The 14,623-nt window shown below is 38.7% G+C and overlaps 1 protein-coding gene and 1 long non-coding RNA gene across 2 annotated transcripts; one reads left to right on the top strand and one right to left on the bottom strand.

Moving 5' to 3' along the window:
* Window positions 1-2,689: 2,689 nt before the first annotated feature.
* Window positions 2,690-4,492, bottom strand: LOC108846958 (uncharacterized). Its single transcript, XR_001948846.2, has 3 exons — window positions 4,409-4,492; window positions 4,177-4,314; window positions 2,690-3,858 (listed from the first exon to the last, which is right to left on the bottom strand). It is a non-coding gene; the product is annotated as an uncharacterized LOC108846958 (long non-coding RNA).
* A 2,265-nt stretch (window positions 4,493-6,757) lies between these two features.
* Window positions 6,758-8,206, top strand: LOC108845034 (uncharacterized). Its single transcript, XM_018618303.1, has 2 exons — window positions 6,758-6,945; window positions 7,012-8,206. The coding sequence occupies exons 1-2, from the start codon at window positions 6,758-6,760 to the stop codon at window positions 8,204-8,206; spliced, it is 1,383 nt and encodes a 460-aa protein (XP_018473805.1).
* The last annotated feature ends 6,417 nt before the right edge of the window (window positions 8,207-14,623 follow it).

Here is a 14,623-nt window from a genome sequence, read left to right as displayed (position 1 = left end):
TTGTTGATCTGATAGTTGTTGATATAATATCTTAGCTTACGTATACTTGCCTTAACCTAATCACATATTAATCACCTCTTTATACAGTACTAGTCTTTACTTACATGTATGTGTTTCCTTTTTATGACTTTTATCAACTAAATAACAAACAAGTTTGAAAAAACACATACATACCTGAGAAATTCAGAAAGCATAATTACAAAGTAGAAACCTGCTACACTTCAAATGAGTACCTTCTGAAGCACACGCATACCTGAGAAAATCAGAATTAATTAGTCTTTACTTCACGTTGTGAGTGGAAAATGAGGAATATGTTATATATTCATAGTCTTTTTCTCAAGACTTTCTTTATGACGTTGATAGTTTTTTTTCTCTATTCAATTAGTAAAATCTTTGCAAAGACTTTATGATATCTGTTTTCAGTTATCATAAAAGAGTCTTTCGATTCCATTCATAGAAGGTCTATGTATCTGAGAACTTTTTATAAGACTTGGTTAATAGTCTGTCTTAAGGAGTCTGTTTTCGATTCAAACCAACTCACAAGATTGTTGTGTAAACTTCTTTGAAGCCGTGGGTACTGGTATGTCTAGATTCAGTCTTTCTCAAAAGACTTTTCATAAGCCGCTGGTAGTATTGTTGTCTAAAGACTCTAGCCGTTGGTAAACCATGGGTTGTTTGATCCATTTAACGTTACATAGTATTTTTGTCTATTATACTTTTTACTAAGCCATGGGTTTTAATCCATCCAATGTTTCAGTCTTTATAAAACCAACTCAATTTTTGGTACATAATTTCTCTCTCTCAAGACTTCGTTTAAGCTGTTGGTCGTTGTCCATCCAACAAGCTAAACACTGACATGTAGTCTTCGTCAAAATACCTTTTTCGAGGCCTTGTGGTGAAGTAAGAGTCTGTTTTTGTTTCATATTATTTGTCTTAAGCCTTGTGGTCGTTCTTTGAAGTCTTGTGGTCGTGTTCACCGTACAACAACTCAAAGAGTCTGTAAAGATATGGTTTTTGGTTCAGAGTCTCTGTTTTAAATTGTTGGTCGTGTTCACCATACAACAACTCAAACAACCATAGTTTTGTGTAGGACTTTCCTAAGCCGCGGGTAATTTTTGTCCATCCAACAAGTAATAGGTTTTCCTAAGACCTCTTTAAACCGGTGGTCGTTTTTTCTCATCCACCGTAAATCGTTTTCACATTCAATAAACTTAGAAGTCTGAAGGGTTCGTAGTTTCCATCTTTAAGACCTTTTATAAGCCATGGGTAACAATAGTACTGTCCGATTTCTGCTAAGACTGTCTAAAAACCTTTTGTAATGCCGTGAGTAGTGTTACTGTCTAGATTCAGTCTTTCTCGAAGGAATTTTTATAAAGCCGTGGGTGGTAGTATTGTCAAGATTAAGTCTTTTGTCTAAAGACTTTTGATAAGGCTGTGGTAGTATTGTTGTCCAAAGAGTATCCATAAGCCGTGGGTAACAACTAACAATCAACTCAAACTTTCATAACCCGTGGGTAGATATTGTCTAGAGACTCTTCATAACACGTTTTCAGCTCAATCTTTTGTCTAAAGACTTTTCATAAGTCGCTCAGTTTTTGGCTCATACTTAAGCTGTTGGTCGTTGTCCATCCAACAAGCTAAACATTGACATGTAGTCTTTGTCAAAGTACCTTTTTCGAGGCCTTGTGGTGAAGTAAAGAGTCTGTTTTTGTTTCATATTATTTGTCTTAAGCCTTGTGGTCGTTCTTTGAAGTCTTGTGGTTGTGGTCGTGTTCACCGTACAACAACTCAAAGATTCTGTAAAGATATTGTTTTTGGTTCATAGTCTCTGTTTTAAGTTGTTGGTCGTGTTCACCGTACAACAACTTAAACATGAAACAACCATATTTTGTGTAGGACTTTCCTAAGCCGCGGGTAGGTTTTCTCCATCCAACAAGTAATAGGTTTTCCCTAAGACCTCTTTAAACCGGTGGTCATTTTTTTTTCATCCACCGTTAATCGTTTTCACAATCAATAAACTTAAAAGTCTGAAGGGTTCCTAGTTTCCATCTTTAAGACCTTTTATAAGCCGTGGGTAATAGTAGTACTGTCCGAGTTGTGCTAAGACTGTCTAGAAACCTTTTGTAATGCCGTGAGTAATGGTACTGGTCTAGATTCAGTCTTTCTCGAAGGACTTTTCATAAAGTCGTATTGTCAAGATTCAGTCTTTTGTCTGAAGACTTTTCATAAGGCTGTGGTAGTATCGTTGTCCAAAGACTATCCATAAGTCATGTGTAACAATCAACTCAAACTTTCATAAGCCGTGGGTAGATATAAGACTCTTCTTCATAACACGTTTTCAGCTCAATCTTTTGTCTATAAAGACTTTTCATAAGTCGTGTGTAGCAACCAAGTTAAAGTTTTTGTCTAAAACTTTTCCATAAGTCGTGGGTAACTATCAACTCGAACTTTCATGAGCCGTGGGTAGATGTTGTCTAGAGACTCTTCATAACATGTTTTTTTTTTTAAAAAAAAGGGTTAAACCCGGGTCAATGATGACACAAGCCTAACCCCCGGTGGAGGTACAGCCCACGGATAGACCCTCTCCTGGGCATTCAAATGAGTCGAAAGCAATAACTCATATCCGTGTGGCCGGTGGGGTTTGAACCCGGGTTCGCCTTATTGTGTTTATCAATTCCCTCAAGCGCCACTAGGCCACCACCACCGGTCTTCATAACATGTTTTGTGCTCAATATTTTGTCTAAAGACTTTTAATAAGTCGTGTGTACCAACCAAGTTAAAGTTCTTGTCTAAAACTTTTCCATAAGCCGTGGGTATCGATACTTGTCTAAAGAACCTTCATAGAACATTTTCAAGTCAATGTCTTTGTTTAAAACCTTTATAAGCCGTGGGTAACTCATAGTCTTTGCCTAAAAGACTGTATGGTGTACCATTTGTCATTTTATTCATCCAAACGTTCATAGTATTTGTGTGTCTAAAGACTTTTTTTTTAGTTTGGGACTTGTGGGTCGTTTGATCCATCCACCATCTCATAGTCGTTTTGAAAGCTACGGGACATTTGATCCATCCAACATTGGATTTCACAGTTTTGTCTAAAAATCTTATTGCAAGCCGTGGGTACCATCACAGTCTCTGTCTACAGGTAAGCCGTGGGTACATATCACTCAAAGTCTCTGTCTAAAGACTTTTTTCTTAAGCCATCTGATGTTGTTTATGTAAGCCGTGGGTACCCATCACAGTCTCTGTCTACAGATTTTTCTTAAGCCGTTTGTTATTGTTTAGGTAAGCCGTGGGTACATATCACAGTCTCTGTCTAAAGACTTTTCTTAAGCCATCTGATGTTGTTTATCCAAGCTGTGGGTACATATCACTCAAAGTCTCTGTCTAAAGACTTTTCTTAAGCAATCTGATGTTGTTTATGTAAGCCGTGGGTAACTAAAGTCTGTCAGTACTTTCCATCTTTTACTCAGACATGCACTACCGAACCAATAGTTGTTGGGACCATGATTTAAAAAAATTTGATTGGTCTAGGCTTCAGGCAACATCCCCAAATAAGAATCTGTCAGGACACTATTAGATAAGCCTGTCAATGATCTTTTTTTTGGGGGGGAGGGGGGGGGGGGGCGTTGATAAATAACCAAAACAAAGGTTCTCTGTTTTGATAAAAAAACAAAGCAGAAAAAGCTCATCTCTTGGATTTGATGAAAACATTTGAAATTTCTAATCAAATTTTATGTTTGTTGTTGAATCAAGAAAAAAAAAAGAGGAAGTAAAAGAGCTTATATGTTTTGTTGCTTCAGCTGTTTGGCTCACAGATTCAGACTTATTCAGTTGTTATGGCTTCTCCGCACAAAGACACTGAAGAAAAGAAACAAGAAAACATATGAGAGAGTAAAGTGAGAGAGAGACATGATATTACTTCTACGGTTGCAAACATGTAAAAGAAAAAAAAACTCAGAACTCAAAACAACCCAAAATCTCTGTTTGAATAGTGATTCAACGATATATCTATTCGCATCATCAACCTTTTTAATTAAAGTAATCGTTCAATCTGTTCACTATTTATATGATCGATCCTAAGTCCCGAATCCATAATAAAACATCAAATACCCCCAAATCTAAAATCACGATCGAACTTTACAAGAGATCAAACTCTAGCAAAAGACAGAGATGTACCTCAACGACGATGATTTCGAGCGGAGTCAAGTGCTTCCATGTAGATTCAACATCCCTACAACGAACGATTAAGGAAACTTCAAACCCTAACTCACAAAATCGCAAGAAAAAGATCGGGGCATCGGTTTCGCGCGAACCCTAAACAAAAATATAAGAACAAACAAAAGCAAAATTCACGATCTAGAGATTAGAGAAATTGAAAATAGAAAACATACTAATCCAAGAATCTCACCAGTTCGCATGAAGAGAGATTTCACCAAGAGAGATAAAGGAGACGAGAAGTATCTCTTTGTTAGCAGTCGTCTCTTTAACGGATATATTTTGAAACCGAATCGGTTTGAGATCTTTTGTTGATCCATTAAATACTTCCAATCGGACGGTTCTGCATTTTCACTATTCTCAACGGTCTGGCATATTAGATGGGTTTCAACTATGAGCTTAATAGAGTTTTGAACTAAGGCCCTTTAAAAGCTCATTAACTGAAAATTCAAAACCTTAAAATCTACTCTCCTTCGCTATCCGTATCTCACAACGTTCCATCTCTGCTGAGTCTTTACATTCTTCTTTCTTCAGTGGGTAATTCAAACACATGATACCTAACCTAACCACACCGACTAAAACCTTCTAAAAGAAGCAATCAGTCTCAATCGAAGATGCAATCTTCTACATAAGAATGATTTTATATATTGATGAGAATCCTTTTTTCTTTCCTACAACATGCAATTGCAATTCAAATTGATTCGGCCCAGTATGTATCATTTCTTTAGGCCTTTTGGTTAAATTGTGTATTTTCAAATAGTAAGGCCTTAAAGTTAGATGACTATAGACCAACCTGCGATTATAAAGCATGTGTAGTTCGAAACCAGGAAGCCATCTTAGATGTTACTGAGGTTATGGGACGGGGAAAGTTCATTCGGTTTGAAACTTTTATGTAGTTACGAAACTTTTTTTTTTAACAACTGTAGTTACGAAACTAAAAGTATATCTTTTAGGGCAATTGCATTCTATATACATAGAATAAAAGTTATTTAGATGACCAATGATCTACTGTGTCATTTTCATATATCCCATTTATACCCCTAACAAGAAGTATTCATCTTCTTCCCCAGAAAACTATCTCCTCTACAGCACAACCCTTCATCATCTGCAGCCGTTGCTAGTTGCTACATCTCTCCTCAACGTTCTCGATATCTCTTTTTCCTTCTGTGTCATCAAAACCAAAGCTTTTGCTTCCATCTGCCTCAATAGCGTCTCCATCTCTTGCTTCCTCTGTTCTTGCAACACTTATCCCAATCTCTTGCTCTGCAAAAAAAATAGAAAACTTTATCAGTGCCCATGTTTTTTTAAAACATCAAATCTTTATAGGATTATATAGATTTTGTATTTACGAACCTGTATTCTGATGAAAATATCGACCTATTGCCTCTATTGACGATGAAACAGAGCATGTTGGTTGAAATCTTTCTGCGTTTGGAGATTTGTCATTAAAATTCTGATTCCGCCATTGTTGTTGATCAACAAAAACTCTGTCCCACCGATTTGGTTAACATTCAAAGCGTTGTAATTAGACATTGCACGCTATGCCCGATAACATTCGAAGCCTATCTCTGCCACGTTTGATTCTCATTATTCTGATGACATGATCGACCTATTGCCTCTGTTTCTCCATGTTGACAATGAAACAGAGCATGTTGGTTGACGATGAAACAGAGCATGAGGGCTCCCACGTCAATTACTCGTTACTCGTTACTCTTCCTCCAACATGCTGTTCGCTCGGGGGTTTCCTCGTCAATTCCCCACCCTCTGCCCGCTTCTGTTCATCACGGGCACCTAATTAACTTTTTCTGTGTATAGATTCGCAAATATGTTTTGATTCATGTTTATTAAGCCAAATTGGCCTACTTTTTATGTAATCAGTGTTATTTGCATTACAACCTATAGGTTCTTATTTTCATAGTATCTTTTATTAGAGAGAATATAAAAATAAAACCATGATAAAAGAAAATATATCCCACTAGAATATGTAATCTAGTGGTTTTGTTAGTGCAAATATTGTGTCATTCATTACTACTAGAGGTTGGCCGGCGCTATGCGCCGGATTTTCTATTATATTATTTAAATTATTTTTCATAGAATAGTGTTATTATATTTGTGAGTGTATGTTTAATTTTCTCATTTTGATTTTATATTTGTGTTCTGTATCTATTTTAATAAGCTGTAACTAGGATATGATCCGCGCCTTGCGCGGGATGAATTTATAAAAATTAAAATTTAAAACATACAATATTAACAAATTAAATATTTATATGTGCTCAATTTTATAATATAATATTATATTTTCGATTGTATAAGTTAGGCTGTAACTATTTTTAATTGTAACTATAGATTAAAATCTATTTTGAATTTGACATGTGACAATCGATTTGGGCTTAAATTTTTTTCACTAATTAAAAGAATTTAACTATAGATGTTGATGTTCTTTATATCATAGGAGACATTATATTTTTTCTTAAATTAGAGATGATTATGTTTGTGAATTGGAACTTGAACTATCGTACTAAAAGTCATAGTGTCTCAGGAGATGCAGGCTCTCCTATCCAAACTCCCGAAAATCTGGAACCTTGTGGATCGGGTGGTGGGAAAAGATTTGGGGATGGGTAAATTTCAGTTCGAGTTTGAGAAGGAGGAGGATATTGATGGTGTCTTAAAGCTACAACCATATCATTTTGATTATTGGATGTTAGCTTTGGCAAAGTGGCAACCGAAGAGGTAACCAAACTACCCATCGGAGATACCGTTTTGGGTTCGGGTTTTGGGAGTCTCGAAGGAGTTCAGGACCATCCCAACATTTGAAAGCATTGGAGAGGCTATTGGAAGGGTGATCGAGGTAGATTTGGAACTGATGCGAGTATTGGTGGTGGTGGATGCCTTCAAGGAACTCTGTTTCGAAACCTCTGTTGACTTCACTGGTGGAGAATTCTATGAAGGGGAGGAAGTACCTATTCTATTAAGGTACGAGAAGTTGTTTGGGTACTGTGAGGCTTGTGGTAGTCTCTGTCATCAAGAGGCAAAATGCCCATTGATGAAAGGGTTCAAGCAGCATCCTGAGAGAAAGATGGAGATCCGCGAGGGTAGTGGAGGATGGCATGAAGGGAACAAACACGACGACAGGGCTAGAAGCTTCAAAGGGGTGGTGATGAATGGTAATGGGGCGCAACAAAATCGTGAAAGGGATACAAAGGATTACTATGGTAAGGGGAAGGGTAAAATGGTTGAGGAAACGGATTCTAAATGGGTGCGAGTTGCTGATAGAAGTAACAGGAAACCTTCTGGATATAAAGGCAATGCTAGAGGAAATGGGGAGGAAACGAGGAACAGAACAGTGCGACAGGATGAGGAGAGGTTCCTTGATCAGGAAGGGAAGAAAAAAGAGACTCCTAGACAACAAATTTGGTCGCAGGAAGAGGCACAGGAGGAAGGAGAGATTAGGACTGAGAGGGACGACAATCAGCTTCCTCCATCTCAAGGCTTTCAAAGGCAGTTAACTGAAACGCAGGCGATGGGTGCTGAGGTCGTTTCGGACCCTAAAGACACGGAGAATGGACTCAAGCAGATTCAGGGTTTAGTAGAGGGACAGTTGAAGATAAGGGAGGATGAGGTGATGGAATGGGATGACCTAGAAGCAGCAGATGACTTCCCGGATCTTACTGAAGAAGAAATAGCAGCGATGAACCTGGAGCTTGAGGAAAATGTCGTGCTTGATGACGTCGACGAGCAACTGGTGAATGAGGAGGCAAAAGGGCAACAAACAGAGATGGAGGCGACAGCAGAAACGAAACAGGCGACGAAGAAAAGGCTGTTCAAATCTACTCTCAGCACGGCAGCGAGCACAAAGATGAGAAGTGCCAAAGGTCATGCTTCACCTCGCAAGCGAGCTCCGGTGAAGGCAGGAACGCGTACGGGGGATAACAGGCACCAGCAGGAGAGTAAGGCTGCTTCACTCTTGCTTGCGGTCCATCAGAAACCATAGTCTTATGGATTTAGTAGCCATCTTTGAGAAGATTCATCAGCAGGATGGGGATCTTGTTGTGGGGGGTTGCCTTAAGTTTTTAATAAGCTCTATGAGCAAGCTTTTATTTTTTGGGTTAAATGGGGAAGCTGTTATTGGTCTTGTGGCTTCTGTTTTTTTCTGGTTATTCGTTGTTTTTTTCTGGCTTTTTGTTGTAGCTCAAATCAAGTATTGGAATGTCTTTTTTGAATTGGATTTGTGCTTTGGGTATTGTCTTGGTTCGGCAGGTGCACTAGTCTATTTTGTAACTTCGGTTCTAATATTGATGATTGGTAATTCTAGCTGGTTTCAAGAGGAAACAGGTTACAAGTATGGGGTTTGTTTTTGGAGAAGTTGGAAACGATGGTTTGGGATTACTATATGGTTCATTATGATATGGCGAAAGTGGGAACTTTTGGTGACGCTTAAGCAATGGAGAGGTAAGAATGGTGTTGTTTGTAAATGTATACTTTATAATAATAGTTTTGAGAGGACTCTAAATGGTACAAGGTATTTTACTTTCTGGTTTTTGTATGGATTATTTTTTGTTTCTTGGAATTATTATTTGGATCAAGCGAACGGTGACATATCTTGCATTACGGACAAGTATGGATGGTCGGATATTAATTGGTTTAATAAGTGTAACTTTAAGGATTCTTTATGGCTCATTGGTAGATGGATAGTAAGTCCTTTTGGCATTTTGAGAGATCAAGATATCATCGCATCTGTATCTCTTCGCTCAGCAGAGCTTAATTATTATTATTTATGAAAATTTTAAGTTGGAACTGTAGGGGAATGGGAAGCAAATGGACGATGAGTTATTTACGGGAGATGTGGCAAAAATATAAACCAGATTTTCTTTTTTTTATCGGAAACAAAACAAGATGCAGATTTTATACAAGGTTTACAGGCACATTTGGGTTATGATAACCTGGTTACGGTGGATCCGAATGGGAGAAGTGGAGGCTTAGCTCTTTTATATAATAATGAGTTCCAAACACAGATACTGTATACGAGTAATAGGATGATAGATGTGGAAGCTATCACTCTTGGTAAAAAGATTTTCTTAACTTTTGTATATGGTGATCCGGTACAAAAATTAAGAGAGCAGGTGTGGGAAAGATTGACACGGTACGGTTTGGCAAGATCGGAACCATGGTTTATAATTGGAGATTTGAGTGAAATCACCGGTAATCATGAGAAAGAGGGAGGTAAACTACGGAGTGCTAATTCATTTATTCCCTTTAATGACATGATAAGAAACCGTGGACTTTTAGAATTTCCGGCTAGGGGAAATAAAATGTCGTGGCAAGGGAGATGTGGAAAGGGTAAGGGAGCTGTCACGATTAGATGTCGATTGGATCGTGCTTTAGCCAATGAGGAATGGCATACTCTCTTTCCGGTCTCTTATACGGAATATTTAGGAATGATAGGATCAGACCATCGACCGGTAATTGCTTTTATTGAGGATAAAGTCCGCAGAAGAAAAGGGCAATTTCGATTTGATAAAAGATGGATTGGACAGGATGGTCTTTTAGAATCGATCGCTTCGGGATGGAACGAATCTGGTCCTGGAATCTCAGAGGATATAGTTTTAAAAATTAGTAATTGTAGGCATGAGATTGCGGCTTGGAGGAAAAATAACCCCCCGTTTGGGAAGGAAAAAATTGCGGAGCTCCAAAAAGCTTTAGAAGAAGTACAAACTAATGATTCAAGGTCACAAGAGGAAATCATAGAGGTATCTAAGAAGCTGCAAGAGGCATATAAGGATGAAGAAGATTATTGGCATCAGAAAAGTAGAAATATGTGGTATTCATCGGGAGATCTTAATACTAATTTCTATCATGCACTAACGAGGCAAAGACGGGTTCGCAATAGGATTGTGGGACTCTATGATGAGGCAAGTAATTGGATAACGGATGCAGATGGGGTGGAAAAAGTGGCGGTGGACTACTTTGGGAGTCTTTTTACCTCTACTGATCCTTCAAATTTTGACAATTTTCTGGAGGAAGTGGTCCCATCCATTTCACTCCAGATGAATCAACGGTTGCTCCGGCTTGCAACGGAGGATGAAGTGAAACAAGCCTTATTTATGATGCATCCGGAAAAGGCACCAGGACCGGATGGAATGACTGCTTTATTTTTTCAAATTTCTTGGCATATTATTAAAGACGATCTGGTGGAATTGGTGAACAATTTTTTAACTACAGGAGATTTGGATCCAAGGTTAAATCTTACAAATATTTGTATGATTCCGAAAACGGAAAGACCTACACGGATGTCGGAGCTGGGACCCATTAGTCTTTGCAATGTAGGATATAAGATTATTTCAAAGATTCTTTGTGAAAGATTGAAAATATGTCTCCCACGGCTTATTTCGGAAACTCAATCGGCTTTTGTACCGGGAAGGTTAATTTCGGATAATATTCTTATTGCTCAAGAGATGTTCCATGGGTTGCGAACAAATAAATCTTGTCAGAATAAGTATATGGCGATAAAAACGGATATGAGTAAAGCATATGATAGGGTGGAATGGGAATTTATTCAAGCTCTACTCAATAAACTAGGATTCGATCCACATTGGAGTTAATAATGGAATGTATTTCCTCGGTTCAGTATCGGGTTTTACTAAATGGACAACCAAATGGGCTTATAATCCCACAGAGGGGACTTAGCCAGGGTGATCCTTTATCCCCGTATCTTTTTATCTTGTGTACTGAGGCGCTGATTGCAAATATAAAGAAAGCAGAACAAGGAAAACAATTGACGGGAATGAAAGTTGCGAGAGCGTGCCCATCAATATCTCATCTGCTATTCGCGGATGATAGTCTCTTCTTTTGTAAAGCGCAGAAGGATGAGTGTGAAACTATTCTCAGGATTTTAAAGGAGTACGAGGTTGTATCGGGCCAGCTGATAAATTTTCAAAAATCGTCTATTCAATTCGGGCACAAGATTGAAGAACCCAGGAGGCAAGAGATGAGGGATATTATGGGGATACAAAATATCGGAGGTATGAGGTTCTATTTGGGATTACCAGAAAATCTAAGTGGATCTAAGATACAGGTTTTTGGGTTTGTACAAGATCGGTTAGACACCAGAATTAATGGGTGGACATTTCGATATTTTACAAAAGGAGGTAAGGAAGTGGTCATTAAGTCAGTGGTTACGGCTTTACCAAACCATGTAATGTCTTGTTATAGACTACCACAAACAACTATAAAGAAATTAACGAGCACGGTCGCAAAATTTTGGTGGAGTCCTAGGGGAAGTACTAAAGGAATGCATTGGAAATCATGGGATAAAGTGTGTCTCCCAAAGGAAGAAGGTGGACTGGGTTTTAAAGATATTATGAATTTTAATACGGCGATGCTAGGAAAGCAACTTTGGCGTCTAATAAACAAACCAAACACTCTATTTTCTCGGGTGTTTAAGGGTCGGTATTTCAGGAACGCTTCACCCCTGGAACCAATCCGTTCTTACTCCCCATCATATGGCTGGAGGAGTATTGTATCCGCTAGATCTCTGGTTAGCAAAGGACTAATTAAAAGGGTGGGAACATGTTCATCTATTTCAGTATGGAATGATCCTTGGCTCCCAACCACTCGCCCGAGACCAGCAAACAAAAATCAACACAATTTGTATCCGGAACTTACAGTGGACTCTCTTATTAATCCAGGTTCTAGGACTTGGAACTCACAGGCCATTCGGGCCTTGGTGGACCCTTTGGATGCGCAGGTTATCGAAAGTATACCTCTCAGTAGATTTTGTATGGAAGACAAGTGATAGAACCAAAATACGGATCACTCTTTCGGTAAGGTTGATATGGACTCTGATCCGGAAGGATAGAGAACTGGTGGGATGAATGGTGACACAATGGGATGCGGAAAGGCCCAATGATACTACCAGACTTCAAATGTTGCCGGATGTGACGCACCGGTCCAACAAAGGAAGGATCGAGACTTGGAGATAACCTCACCAAGAAACTAGAAATGTTCTTGACAAAGAACAGAGAGTAAAACTCATAAAAAGAAAGGAAAATTCGTTTTTTTTTTTTTTTTTTTTTTTTTTAAAAAGAAAGGAAATTCGTTTATTGCATTGCCATGACAAAGAGTTACATTTTATAGTGTTTCTAGTCAAAAGAAATAAAGAAAAAATGATGAAAACAATACATAGAAAATGCAAACTTGACCAGATCTGGTCAAGGCACGAAAATTGAGTTTGACTGCAAGTGAACCCTTCAAATTCTTCTGTCCAGGTTCAATGAACCTGAAGCATGAACTGCGGACTGGACCAGAACACACGCCGGACAGTCCAAAGTGGCCAGAAATGAAGTGTTGTGGTCTATCTTCAAATCCACTCGTCCAAATCCAATTCTGCCACGACCAATCTTCTTAAAATGACAAACAGTACGGGAAAGCCGAGATCCAGTTCGGGAGATTCGGTCGTCTGGTCGTGGGTTTTGGTGAAGCTCCAAACTGGTCGTACGGGCGGTACGCGCGGTACAGTACTGAAATGGGGTGCTATGAACTGGAGAAGAATTGGTGCGTTCGTTTTGGATTCTGTCTCGACCGTTCATCATGAAATGGAGATCAGTATGGGGAAGACAAAATCCAGTACGGTAAAATCGGTCATCTGGCCATGGTTCCAGCCAAAGCTCCCTTCCGGATGCATGCGGGACGGTCCAGTACAGTGTCCGGTCAGTCTGTCCAGTATGGTGAAAATCATGAACCTCGGTTGAAATGTTCAGAACGTCCTGAACTCCATGCTGAGCTGGTTCCATGTACTGATCCGTGGACCGGGGTCTATCATTCCCTCCCTCTTCAAAAGGATTTGTCCTCAAATCCAAAGTACCTATATCAAAAAGAGATGAATCAGATACAAAGGAATTAAAATTACTGGAAAATTCAGGGAATGAAAAATATGGACAGAAACTTCCTTGGAGTTTAGAAGTCCTTTTCATCAAGTAAGTCCAAGTCTTTTGGCATCCATCATCGCTTGCTCTCCTTAGAAACTGATCATGCTTATCCTGTTCATCCAAAACAACTAGAGAAACCACATCAAATCTGACAAAGAAATAATCAAAGGGTTTCTCTATCCTTAAGACATCAAAAACAGGATCCAAGCTCTTAGGATAATCATCAAGCACGTGGGCAAGCATCAAGCAAGTAAACTGAGTGCCAAAAATCGGTTTATCAAATTCAAAATCAGGCCAAGGTGTGAATCTGCTAGGAAAAGAATGAGATAATGCCAAATTTGTAAAGTTCTCATCATGAACGAAATCAAAAGAATTCTTTGGCCTAAGCAATTTCGGTTCATGCTTGTTCCTACACCAAATCTCTTTCAAAGCACAGCTCAATGAAAACAATTCATGAAAAGGTTTAAGCAAAATGTTTTTCAACCAAGTAAAGACTTGTTTTTGCTTAGAAATTCTCGGTTTCAAAACATTTTCATGAAGAGTAGAGACAATCAACCCATGATCCTTACAGTGCTTTTGGTTTGGACAGGAGGTGTACTGAGGAGACACCTTTGGTTCATGGAGGATCGGTTTTGGCTCAGGTCGTTCCCTTCTTGGGCATGAATCTCCTTTAGAAATCTTGTACTCGCGGATAGATGGGCTGGAGAACCTCGGATTTGAAAAATTCATATCTCCTTCATCCGTGAAGATTTTCAAGTGATTCCAAGCCTCACAGAATACTTGGTGAGTTGGCTTTCTAGCAAAATTGGATTCAAGACGAAAGACCTTCTGGAAGTTGAGATACCCGTCGTGGACTGAACCTCTGTCGCTGGCATCTCCAAGGTAGCCGGTTTGGACAACAATGCTTCTCCAAAACTCAGGCTGTTGGGCACGATCAATGCTTTCATTCAGAGGCTGAACCTGTCTTTCCTGGATACTCAAAACAAACACTAAAAGACCAGGATCATATGTGCAAGAAAGATACTTGTTCAAATCAAAACTCAAGATATCTTTTCCAAGAACAAGTAGCACACATTTCAGCCTTTCAAGATGCTCATCAAAGTAGATATTACAAACCAAAATTTTCTCAAGACATGCAACAATATTAGACATTTTCAGAACGTGCATATCCTGCTCAACATCTGAACACACAAGCTTAAGTTCAGATTGAGAAACATTTATCAAAGACTTAAGAGACTTATCAAAGAATGTGTTGTAAACCAAAATATCATCAAGGCTCAAAACAACACATTGATCACGAGATGATCTCAAAAGATGACAAGTTTTATCAGTTTCAAAACACACAAGATCAGGCTGCAAAACATAATCACAAGAATCAAGATCACAAAAATCATTTTCAGTTCTAAGTGATTCATGTTCCAGCAACTTCTTAACCAAAATTTCGTCCAAGGCACAAGAGGATGCAAATAAATTATCAGTGATCA

Source organism: Raphanus sativus, chromosome 3, assembly GCF_000801105.2.
Source record: "Raphanus sativus cultivar WK10039 chromosome 3, ASM80110v3, whole genome shotgun sequence".
Lineage (NCBI taxonomy): Eukaryota > Viridiplantae > Streptophyta > Magnoliopsida > Brassicales > Brassicaceae > Raphanus > Raphanus sativus.
The sequence above is the reverse complement of the archived record's forward strand: the minus strand, read 5'-3'. Positions and strand labels throughout refer to the sequence as shown.